This window comes from Bombina bombina, chromosome 5, assembly GCF_027579735.1.
Source record: "Bombina bombina isolate aBomBom1 chromosome 5, aBomBom1.pri, whole genome shotgun sequence".
Lineage (NCBI taxonomy): Eukaryota > Metazoa > Chordata > Amphibia > Anura > Bombinatoridae > Bombina > Bombina bombina.
Genome location: NC_069503.1, coordinates 176726099 through 176738742, shown reverse-complemented (window position 1 = coordinate 176738742; position 12644 = coordinate 176726099). Strand labels below are relative to the sequence as shown.

General features: G+C 43.4%; 1 protein-coding gene across 3 annotated transcripts in view; it reads right to left on the bottom strand.

The window, feature by feature from the left end:
- The window catches only part of NUB1 (negative regulator of ubiquitin like proteins 1), a 275592-nt gene that overhangs the window by 138983 nt on the left and 123965 nt on the right, over positions 1 to 12644 (bottom strand). For all 3 annotated transcript variants that reach the window (XM_053713794.1, XM_053713795.1, XM_053713793.1), the window contains exon 6: positions 11264 to 11458. In XM_053713794.1, coding sequence (XP_053569769.1) covers positions 11264 to 11458 — 195 coding nt within the window. The remainder of the gene's footprint in view (positions 1 to 11263; positions 11459 to 12644) is intronic.

Genomic DNA, 12644 nt, shown 5'->3' with positions numbered 1-12644 from the left:
CCATGGAGGAGCAACAGGTTTAAACACAGGCTTAATTCTAACTAAAGCCTGACAAAATGCCTGAACGTCTGGAACTTCTGCCAGACGCTTGTGTAAAAGAATAGACAGAGCAGAAATCTGTCCCTTTAAAGAACTAGCTGATAATCCTTTGTCCAAACCCTCTTGGAGAAAGGACAATATCCTAGGAATCCTAACCCTACTCCATGAGTAATTCTTGGATTCACACCAATGAAGATATTTACGCCATATCTTGTGGTAGATTTTCCTGGTGACAGGCTTTCGTGCCTGTATTAAGGTATCAATGACTGACTCGGAGAAGCCACGCTTTGATAGGATCAAGCGTTCAATCTCCATGCAGTTAGTCTCAGAGAAATAAGATTCGGATGATTGAAAGGACCTTGTATTAGAAGGTCTTGTCTCAGAGGCAGAGTCCATGGTGGAAAGGATGACATGTCCACCAGGTCTGCATACCAGGTCCTGCGTGGCCACGCAGGCTCTATCAGAATCACTGATGCTCTGTCCTGTCTGATTTTGGCAATCAGTCGAGGGAGCAGAGGAAACGGTGGAAACACATAAGCCAGGTTGAAGAACCAAGGAGCTGCTAGAGCATCTGTCAGCGTCGCTTCTGGGTCCCTGGACCTGGATCCGTAACAAGGAAGCTTGGCGTTCTGGCGAGACGCCATGAGATCCAGTTCTGGCTTGCCCCGACGATGGACCAATTGAGCAAACACCTCCGGATGGAGCTCCCACTCCCCCGGATGAAAAGTCTGACGACTTGGAAAATCCGCCTCCCAGTTCTCTACGCCCGGGATATGGATCGCTGATAGGTGGCAAGAGTGAGTCTCTGCCCAGCGAATTATCCTGGAGACTTCTGACATCGCTAGGAAACTCCTGGTTCCCCCTTGATGGTTGATGTAAGCCACAGTCGTGATGTTGTCCGACTGAAATCTGATGAACCTCAGTGTTGCTAACTGAGGCCAAGCTAGGAGAGCATTGAATATTGCTCTTAACTCCAGAATATTTATTGGGAGGAGTTTCTCCTCCTGAGTCCATGAACCCTGAGCCTTCAGGGAGTTCCAGACTGCACCCCAACCTAGAAGGCTGGCATCTGTTGTTACAATCGTCCAATCTGGCCTGCGAAAGGTCATTTGGACAGGTGGACCCGAGATAACCACCAGAGAAGAGAATCTCTGGTTTCCTGATCCAGATTTAGTAGAGGGGACAAATCTGTGTAATCCCCATTCCACTGACTGAGCATGCATAATTGCAGCGGTCTGAGATGCAGGCGCGCAAATGGCACTATGTCCATCGCCGCTACCATTAAGCTGATTACTTCCATGCACTGAGCCACCGCAGGGCGCGGAATGGAGTGAAGAACACGGCAAGCATTTAGAAGTTTTGACAACCTGGACTCCGTCAGGTAAATTTTCATCTCCACAGAATCTATAAGAGTCCCTAGGAAGGAAACTCTTGTGAGAGGATATAGAGAACTCTTTTCTTCGTTCACTTTCCACCCATGCGACCTCAGAAATGCCAGAACTATCTCTGTATGACACTTGGCAATTTGAAAGCTTGACGCCTGTATCAGGATGTCGTATAGATAAGGAGCCACCGCTATGCCTCGCGGTCTTAGAACCGCCAGAAGTGAGCCCAGAACCTTTGAAAAAATTCTCGGGGCTGTAGCCAACCCGAAGGGAAGAGCCACAAATTGGTAATGCCTGTCTAGAAAGGCAAACCTTAGGAACCGATGATGATTCTTGTGAATCGGAATGTGAAGATATGGCATCCTTTAAGTCCACTGTGGTCATGTACTGACCCTCTTGGATCATGGGTAGGATGGTCCGAATAGTTTCCATCTTGAAAGATGGAACTCTGAGGAATTTGTTTAAGATCTTTAGATCCAAAATTGGTCTGAAGGTTCCCTCTTTTTTGGGAACCACAAACAGATTTGAATAAAAACCCTGTCCTTGTTCCGTCTGCGGAACTGGATGGATCACTCCCATTACTAGAAGGTCTTGCACGCAGCGTAGGAATGCCTCTTTCTTTATCTGGTTGGCAGATAATCTTGAAAGGTGAAATCTCCCTTGTGGAGGAGAAGGCTTGAAGTCCAGAAGATATCCCTGAGATATGATCTCCAACGCCCAGGGATCCTGAACATCTCTTGCCCACGCCTGGGCGAAGAGAGAAAGTCTGCCCCCTACTAGATCCGTTGCCGGATAGGGGGCCGTTCCTTCATGCTGTCTTGGAGGCAGCAGCAGGCTTTCTGGCCTGCTTGCCCTTGTTCCAGGACTGGTTAGATTTCCAGGCCTGCTTGGGTTGAGCAAAAGTTCCTTCTTGTTTTGAAGCAGAGGAAGTTGATGCTGCACCTGCCTTGAAATTTTGAAAGGCACGAAAATTAGACTGTTTGGCCCTTGATTTGGCCCTGTCCTGAGGAAGGGTATGACCCTTACCTCCAGTAATGTCAGCAATAATTTCTTTCAAACCAGGCCCGAATAAGGTCTGCCCCTTGAAAGGAATGTTGAGTAATTTAGACTTTGAAGTCACGTCAGCTGACCAGGATTTAAGCCATAGCGCCCTACGCGCCTGGATGGCGAATCCAGAATTCTTAGCCGTTAGTTTAGTCAAATGAATAATGGCATCAGAAACAAATGAGTTAGCTAGCTTAAGTGTTCTAAGCTTGTCAATGATTTCAGTCAATGGAGCTGTATGGATGGGCTCTTCCAGGGCCTCAAACCAGAACGCCGCCGCAGCAGTGACAGGCGCAATGCATGCAAGGGGCTGTAAAATAAAACCTTGTTGAATAAACATTTTCTTAAGGTAACCCTCTAATTTTTTATCCATTGGATCTGAAAAAGCACAACTGTCCTCAACCGGGATAGTGGTACGCTTTGCTAAAATAGAAACTGCTCCCTCCACCTTAGGGACCGTCTGCCATAAGTCCTGTGTAGTGGCGTCTATTGGAAACATTTTTCTAAATATAGGAGGGGGGGAAAACGGCACACCGGGTCTATCCCACTCCTTATTAATAATTTCTGTAAACCTTTTAGGTATTGGAAAAACATCAGTACACACCGGCACTGCATAGTATTTATCCAGTCTACACAATTTCTCTGGCACTGCAATTGTGTCACAGTCATTAAGAGCAGCTAACACCTCCACAAGCAATACACGGAGGTTCTCAAGCTTAAATTTAAAATTAGAAATAATCTGAATCAGGTTTCCCCGAGTCAGAGATGTCACCCACAGACTGAAGCTCTCCGTCCTCATGTTCTGCATATTGTGACGCAGTATCAGACATGGCTCTTACAGCATCTACGCGCTCTGTATCTCGTCTAACCCCAGAGCTATCGCGCTTGCCTCTAAATTCAGGCAATCTGGCTAATACCGCTGACAGGGTATTATCCATGATTGCAGCCATATCCTGCAAAGTAATCGCTATGGGCGTCCCTGATGTACTTGGCACCATATTAGCGTGAGTCCCTTGAGCGGGAGGCAAAGGGTCCGACACGTGGGGAGAGTTAGTCGGCATAACTTCCCCCTCGACAGAACCCTCTGGTGACAATTCTTTTATAGATAAAGACTGATCTTTACTGTTTAAGGTGAAATCAATACATTTAGTACACATTCTCCTATGGGGCTCCACCATGGCTTTTAAACATAATGAACAAGTAGTTTCCTCTGTGTCAGACATGTTTGTACAGACTAGCAATGAGACTAGCAAGCTTGGAAAACAGAATTTATGCTTACCTGATAAATTACTTTCTCCAACGGTGTGTCCGGTCCACGGCGTCATCCTTACTTGTGGGATATTCTCTTCCCCAACAGGAAATGGCAAAGAGCCCAGCAAAGCTGGTCACATGATCCCTCCTAGGCTCCGCCTACCCCAGTCATTCGACCGACGTACAGGAGGAAATATGCATAGGAGAAACCATATGATACCGTGGTGACTGTAGTTAGAGAAAATAATTCATCAGACCTGATTAAAAAAACCAGGGCGGGCCGTGGACCGGACACACCGTTGGAGAAAGTAATTTATCAGGTAAGCATAAATTCTGTTTTCTCCAACATAGGTGTGTCCGGTCCACGGCGTCATCCTTACTTGTGGGAACCAATACCAAAGCTTTAGGACACGGATGAAGGGAGGGAGCAAATCAGGTCACCTAAATGGAAGGCACCACAGCTTGCAAAACCTTTCTCCCAAAAATAGCCTCTGAAGAAGCAAAAGTATCAAATTTGTAAAATTTGGCAAAAGTGTGCAGTGAAGACCAAGTCGCTGCCTTACATATCTGGTCAACAGAAGCCTCGTTCTTGAAGGCCCATGTGGAAGCCACAGCCCTAGTGGAATGAGCTGTGATTCTTTCAGGAGGCTGCCGTCCGGCAGTCTCATAAGCCAATCGGATAATGCTTTTAAGCCAAAAAGAAAGAGAGGTAGAAGTTGCCTTTTGACCTCTCCTTTTACCAGAATAAACAACAAACAAAGAAGATGTTTGTCTGAAATCTTTAGTGGCCTCTAAATAGAATTTTAGAGCACGGACTACGTCCAAATTGTGTAACAAACGTTCCTTCTTTGAAACTGGATTCGGACACAAAGAAGGTACAACTATCTCCTGGTTAATATTCTTGTTGGAAACAACTTTCGGAAGAAAACCAGGCTTAGTACGCAAAACCACCTTATCTGCATGGAACACCAGATAGGGCGGAGAACACTGCAGAGCAGATAACTCAGAAACTCTTCTAGCAGAAGAAATTGCAACCAAAAACAAAGCTTTCCAAGATAATAACCTAATATCTACGGAATGTAAGGGTTCAAACGGAACCCCTTGAAGAACTGAAAGAACTAGATTAAGACTCCAGGGAGGAGTCAAAGGTCTGTAAACAGGCTTGATTCTAACCAGAGCCTGAACAAACGCTTGAACGTCTGGCACAGCTGCCAGCCTTTTGTGAAGTAAAACAGATAACGCAGAGATCTGTCCCTTCAGAGAACTTGCAGATAATCCTTTCTCCAAACCTTCTTGTAGAAAGGATAGAATCCTAGGAATTTTTATCTTGTTCCATGGGAATCCTTTAGATTCACACCAACAGATATATTTTTTCCATATCTTATGGTAAATTTTTCTAGTTACAGGCTTTCTAGCCTGAATCAGAGTATCTATTACAGAATCTGAAAACCCACGCTTTGATAAAATCAAGCGTTCAATCTCCAAGCAGTCAGTTGGAGGGAAACCAGATTCGGATGTTCGAATGGACCTTGAACAAGAAGGTCCTGTCTCAAAGGTAGCTTCCATGGTGGAGCCGATGACATATTCACCAGGTCTGCATACCAAGTCCTGCGTGGCCACGCAGGAGCTATCAAGATCACCGAAGCCCTCTCCTGATTGATCCTGGCTACCAGCCTGGGAATGAGAGGAAACGGTGGGAATACATAAGCTAGGTTGAAGGTCCAAGGTGCTACTAGTGCATCTACTAGAGTCGCCTTGGGATCCCTGGATCTGGACCCGTAACAAGGAACCTTGAAGTTCTGACGAGAGGCCATCAGATCCATGTCTGGAATGCCCCATAATCGAGTTATTTGGGCAAAGATTTCCGGATGGAGTTCCCACTCCCCCGGATGGAATGTCTGACGACTCAGAAAATCCGCTTCCCAATTTTCCACTCCTGGGATGTGGATTGCAGACAAGTGGCAGGAGTGATCCTCCGCCTATTGAATTATCTTGGTCACTTCCTCCATCGCCAGGGAACTCCTTGTTCCCCCCTGATGGTTGATATATGCAACTGTCGTCATGTTGTCTGATTGAAACCTTATGAATTTGGCCTTTGCTAGATGAGGCCAAGCTTTGAGAGCATTGAATATCGCTCTCAGTTCCAGAATGTTTATCGGGAGAAGAGATTCTTCCCGAGACCATAGACCCTGAGTTTTCAGGGGTTCCCAGACCGCGCCCCAGCCCACCAGACTGGCGTCGGTCGTGACAATGACCCACTCTGGTCTGCGGAAGCTCATTCCCTGTGACAGGTTGTCCAGGATCAGCCACCAACGGAGTGAATCTCTGGTCCTTTGATCTACTTGAATCGTCGGAGACAAGTCTGTATAATCCCCATTCCACTGTCTGAGCATGCACAGTTGTAATGGTCTTAGATGAATTTGTGCAAAAGGAACTATGTCCATTGCTGCAACCATCAATCCTATTACTTCCATGCACTGCGCTATGGAAGGACGAAGAACAGAATGAAGTACTTGACAAGAGCTTAGAAGTTTTGATTTTCTGACCTCTGTCAGAAAAATCCTCATTTCTAAGGAGTCTATTATTGTTCCCAAGAAGGGAACTCTTGTTGACGGGGAAAGAGAACTTTTTTCTATGTTCACTTTCCATCCGTGAGATCTGAGAAAGGCTAGGACGATGTCCGTATGAGCCTTTGCTTTTGACAGAGACGACGCTTGAATCAGGATGTCGTCCAAGTACGGTACTACTGCAATGCCCCTTGGTCTTAGAACCGCTAGAAGGGACCCTAGTACCTTTGTGAAAATTCTCGGAGCAGTGGCTAATCCGAATGGAAGTGCCACAAACTGGTAATGCTTGTCCAGAAAAGCGAACCTTAGGAACTGATGATGTTCCTTGTGGATAGGAATATGTAGGTACGCATCCTTTAAATCCACCGTGGTCATAAATTGACCTTCCTGGATGGTAGGAAGGATCGTTCGAATGGTTTCCATTTTGAACGATGGAACCCTGAGAAATTTGTTTAGGATCTTGAGATCTAAAATTGGTCTGAATGTTCCCTCTTTTTTGGGAACTATGAACAGGTTGAAGTAAAACCCCATCCCTTGTTCTCCTATTGGAACTGGATGAATTACTCCCATCTTTAACAGGTCTTCTACACAATGTAAGAATGCCTGTCTTTTTATTTGGTTTGAAGATAATTGAGACCTGTGGAACCTTCCCCTTGGGGGTAGTTCCTTGAATTCCAGGAGATAACCTTGAGAAACTATTTCTAGTGCCCAAGGATCCTGAACATCTCTTGCCCAGGCCTGAGCAAAGAGAGAAAGTCTGCCCCCCACCAGATCCGGACCCGGATCGGGGGCCATCCCTTCATGCTGTTTTGGTAGCAGTGGCAGGCTTCTTGGCCTGCTTACCCTTGTTCCAGCCTTGCATCGGTCTCCAGGCTGGTTTGGGTTGAGAAGTATTACCCTCTTGCTTAGAGGATGTAGAAGTAGAGGCTGGTCCGTTTCTGCGAAAGGGACGAAAATTAGGCTTATTTCTAGCCTTAAAAGACATATCCTGAGGAAGGGCGTGGCCCTTTCCCCCGGTGATGTCTGAAATAATCTCTTTCAAATCAGGACCAAACAGTGTTTTACCCTTGAAAGGGATGTTAAGCAATTTTGTCTTGGAAGACACATCCGCTGACCAAGACTTTAGCCAAAGCGCTCTGCGCGCCACGATAGCAAACCCTGAATTTTTCCCCGCTAATCTAGCTAATTGCAAAGCGGCATCTAGAATAAAAGAGTTAGCCAATTTAAGTGCTTGAACTCTGTCCATAACCTCCTCATACGAAGATTCTTTATTGAGCGACTTTTCTAGTTCTTCGAACCAGAAACACGCCGCCGTAGTGACAGGAACAATGCATGAAATTGGTTGTAGAAGGTAACCTTGCTGAACAAACATCTTTTTAAGCAAACCCTCTAATTTTTTATCCATAGGATCTTTGAAAGCACAACTATCTTCTATGGGAATAGTAGTGTGTTTGTTTAGAGTAGAGACCGCCCCCTCGACCTTAGGGACTGTCTGCCATAAGTCCTTTCTGGGGTCGACAATAGGAAATAATTTCTTAAATATAGGGGGAGGAACAAAAGGTATGCCGGGCCTTTCCCATTCCTTATTTACTATGTCCGCCACCCGCTTGGGTATAGGAAAAGCATCGGGGGGCACCGGAACCTCTAGGAACTTGTCCATCTTACATAATTTCTCTGGAATGACCAAATTGTCACAATCATCCAGAGTAGATAATACCTCCTTAAGCAGTGCGCAGAGATGTTCTAATTTAAATTTAAATGTTACAACATCAGGTTCAGCTTGTTGAGAAATTTTTCCTGAATCTGAAATTTCTCCCTCAGACAAAACCTCCCTCCTGGCCCCTTCAGATTGGTGTGAGGGTATGTCAGAAACGTTATCATCAGCGTCCTCTTGCTCTGATAAGTAGGCATTTTAGATAAAATATTCGCAATAGAATTATCCATAACAGCCGTTAATTGTTGCATGGTAATAAGTATTGGCGCACTAGATGTACTAGGGGCCTCTTGTGTGGGCAAAACTGGTGTAGACACAGAAGGGGATGATGCAGTACCATGCTTACTCCCCTCATCTGAAGAATCATCTTGGGCAATATTATTATCTGTGGCATCATTGTCCCTACTTTGTTTGGACACTATGTCACAATTATCACATATATTTAAATGGGGAGACACATTGGCTTTCATACATATAGAACATCGCTTATCTGATGGTTCAGACATGTTAAACAGGCTTAAACTTGTCAACAAAGCACAAAAAACGTTTTAAAATAAAACCGTTACTGTCACTTTAAATTTTAAACAGAACACACTTTATTACTGAATATGCGAAAAAGCATGAAGCAATTGTTCAAAATTCACCAAAATTTCACCACAGTGTCTTAAAGCCTTAAAAGTATTGCACACCAAATTTGAAAGCTTTAACCCTTAAAATAACGGAACCGGAGCCGTTTTTACATTTAACCCCTATACAGTCCCAGGTATCTGCTTTGCTGAGACCCAACCAAGCCCAGAGGGGAATACGATACCAAATGACGCCTTCTATAAGCTTTTTCAGTGGTTCTTAGCTCCTCACACATGCATCTGCATGCCTTGCTTTCCAAAAACAACTGCGCATTAGTGGCGCGAAAATGAGGCTCTGCCTATGACTAGAGAAGGCCCCCATCTGAAAAAGGTGTCCATACAGTGCCTGCCGTTTTTTAACAACAATCTCCAAGATTATAATAACTATAAAGAGTTATAATCTGCCAAATATGCTTAGCAAAGTAATCGTTTTAGCCCAGAAAAATGTCTACCAGTTTTTTAAGCCCTTATAAAGCCCTTTATTCTTTTACTTAATCTAAGAAAATGGCTTACCGGTCCCCATAGGGAAAATGACAGCCTTCCAGCATTACAAAGTCTTGTTAGAAATGTGGCCAGTCATACCTCAGGCAGAAAAGTCTGCCAACTGCTTCCCCCAACTGAAGTTACTTCATCTCAACAGTCCTGTGTGGAAACAGCAATCGATTTTAGTAACGTTTGCTAAAATCATCTTCCTCTTACAAACAGAAATCTTCTTCTCTTTTCTGTTTCAGAGTAAATAGTACATACCAGCACTATTTTAAAATAACAAACACTTGATTGAAGAATAAAAACTACATTTAAACACCAAAAAACTCTTAGCCATCTCCGTGGAGATGTTGCCTGTGCAACGGCAAAGAGAATGACTGGGGTAGGCGGAGCCTAGGAGGGATCATGTGACCAGCTTTGCTGGGCTCTTTGCCATTTCCTGTTGGGGAAGAGAATATCCCACAAGTAAGGATGACGCCGTGGACCGGACACACCTATGTTGGAGAAAACACTTTAAACCAAGTTAACAAGCAATATAAAAAACGTTACTGCGCCTTTAAGAAAAACTAATTTTGTCAAAATTTGAAATAACAGTGAAAAAAATTAGTTACACTAACGAAATTTTTACAGTGTATGTAACAAGTTAGCAGAGCATTGCACCCACTTGCAAATGGATGATTAACCCCTTAATACCAAAAACGGAATAACAAATGAAAAAAACGTTTTTAAAAACAGTCACAACAACTGCCACAGCTCTACTGTGGCTGTTACCTTCCTCAAACACGACTTTTGAAGCCTTTTGAGCCCTTCAGAGATGTCCTGTATCATGCAGGGAACTGCTGAGGGAATCTGAATGTCTCTGTCTGTAATTTTAGCTGCGCAGAAAAGCGCTAAAATAGGCCCCTCCCACTCATATTACAACAGTGGAAAGCCTCAGGAAACTGTTTCTAGGCAAAAATCAAGCCAGCCATGTGGAAAAAACTAGGCCCCAATAAGTTTTATCACCAAGCATATATAAAAACGATTAAACATGCCAGCAAACGTTTTTATATTGCACTTTTATAAGAGTATGTATCTCTGGTAATAAGCCTGATACCAGTCGCTATTAAATCACTGTATTTAGGCTTAACAATAATCCGGTATCAGCAGCATTTTCTAGCAAATTCCATCCCTAGAAAAATTTTAACTGCACATACCTTATTGCAGGATAACCTGCACGCCATTCCCCCTCTGAAGTTACCTCACTCCTCAGACATATGTGAGAACGGCAGTGGATCTTAAGTTACTTCTGCTAAGATCATAGAAAACGCAGGCAGATTCTTCTTCTAAATGCTGCCTGAGATAAAATAGTACACTCCGGTACCATTTAAAAATAATAAACTTTTGATTGAAGAAAAAAACTAACTATAATACACCACTCTCCTCTTACTACCTCCATCTTTGTTGAGAGTTGCAAGAGAATGACTGGGTATGGCAGTTAGGGGAGGAGCTATATAGCAGCTCTGCTGTGGGTGATCCTCTTGCAACTTCCTGTTGGGAAGGAGAATATCCCACAAGTAATGGATGATCCGTGGACTGGATACACTTAACAAGAGAAAAGGCTACATCCTAATATGGGAAAGTTGCTAAGAAAAAAGTATCTTGAGGCTATACAGCCCTGACATTCTGTACTATATTGTCCCTTTAAACCATAGATTCCTAATTTGTCTCAGGACCTACTCACACCTTTTGGATGAGAAGAAATTAAGCAAATAATGATGTCACCTGTGCTGTACTTTGGGCATCTGATATTTGGTTCTGAGTTGGTGAGTTCGGGGACCATATGAAATTATGCTGGTTTAGGCACTTACCAACATTTTGATTCCTAAGTTACAGAATGTTCTTTTTGGGCTGTATAGCAAGCGCAGGATATAGCAAAATTTTATTGCACAGAAACCATAAATTGTCAATAAAAGGGGAAAAAACAGGATTCTGCTAACCTACTATTATTATTTAATTGGCCTTCATCTCAGTATTCAAGATACTTTCCTAAAAAATATATTTTATATGACAGATGGCAGAGATGGCTGTATTCACAGATCCAGATGTTGCCCTGAATATGACCTCTGAGACCCTCGGCAATAAAGTTTTCCCCCTTTTAATAGAACTTACCTCTTTCTGCTAGAATCTCCAGGCCCTTTTTAGTCCGCATGATCTTCTTTTTAACACTCTCTTCCTTTTTCACATCACTCTCCCTTTCCTTTTCTTCATCATGAGTCCTTTTTTTAGCTTCTTCCTCTGAATAATTAAGCTCAAGGACGAGCACTTTGACATTGTGACTGACGCCTTGCTCTTGAAGAGTTCTGTCTGGTGATTATAAATTAAAAATATCAAGTGAACAATTCAAACATGGACTTAATTTTTTTACTTTCAGGCAGAACAGCCAGTACCTCCAACATTAATTATTTTTAGTTATGCCAAAGCCAACTAAAACCATAGAGAAAACTTGCTTTAGAAATAATGAACAGCCCAGTGCCTAGATTATTCCCACAGGTGTCACATGGATGCAGCTCATACTTATTTTTCCTTAAAAAAAAAAAAAAAATCTGCTACATTCACCGTCACAGCTGTAACATTTCAGCATTCTCACAGAGATCTCATATCCCCTTAAAGGGACATTCCAGCCAAAATTGAAACCCACATGGATGCATTTGACTTTTGATAAGAAGCATTTTTGTAATATACAGTACATGTATGCAAAAATGATTCTAATAAAAGCTATAGCCGTTTCAAACGTGTATCTAAGTGTTTATATACCATATACCATCCGGTAATGACTCAATTTGTTGATTGCTGACATAATACAAGCCCCACTGGTGCTCTGAGCAGCTGCATAATTTAAAATGCTGGTTCACTGAGAATATCTAGCTAAGCTTCACATGCACAGAAAAATGTTAACAGTAAAACAGTGATAACTTTTACTACAAGTATTTTTGCCAATACGTGTATATTGCAAATATGTTTCTATCTAACGATTTACTTCATATATGTGTATTTTTGCCAATACGTGTATATTGCAAATATGTTTATATCTAACGATTTACTTCATATATGTGATTTTAAATTTTGACCGGAATATCCCTTTAACTGCTGAACTATTTCACACTCCTGTGCTGAGCTGTGTTAGAGATTTTAGATGCAGTTTACACTTTATCACTTCTAGAAGTCATTTTTAGGGCTCGATTTATTTTCACAAGAATTTGCTCGCTGTATTTAACAAGCAGCAGTCACTAGACCGCTGCTTCCCTAACCTCTTCGCAACCGCTAAGGTGGCGAAATTCAATCTTCGCGGTCTAGTCCGACCGAGGAGATTGACAGCTCCTGCCCGCACGTGATTGGCTGTGCGCGGGCAGGGGGCGGGATTGCACGCGAGCCAAAATTGCGCTTGTGTGCAATGGAGAATTCCTGCGGATAAATTCGCCCCTCCACAGGCGAGCTGAGGCGTACAGGGGCATGTATATGCGCCCCTGTCCGCCTCAGCTTTAATAAAGCG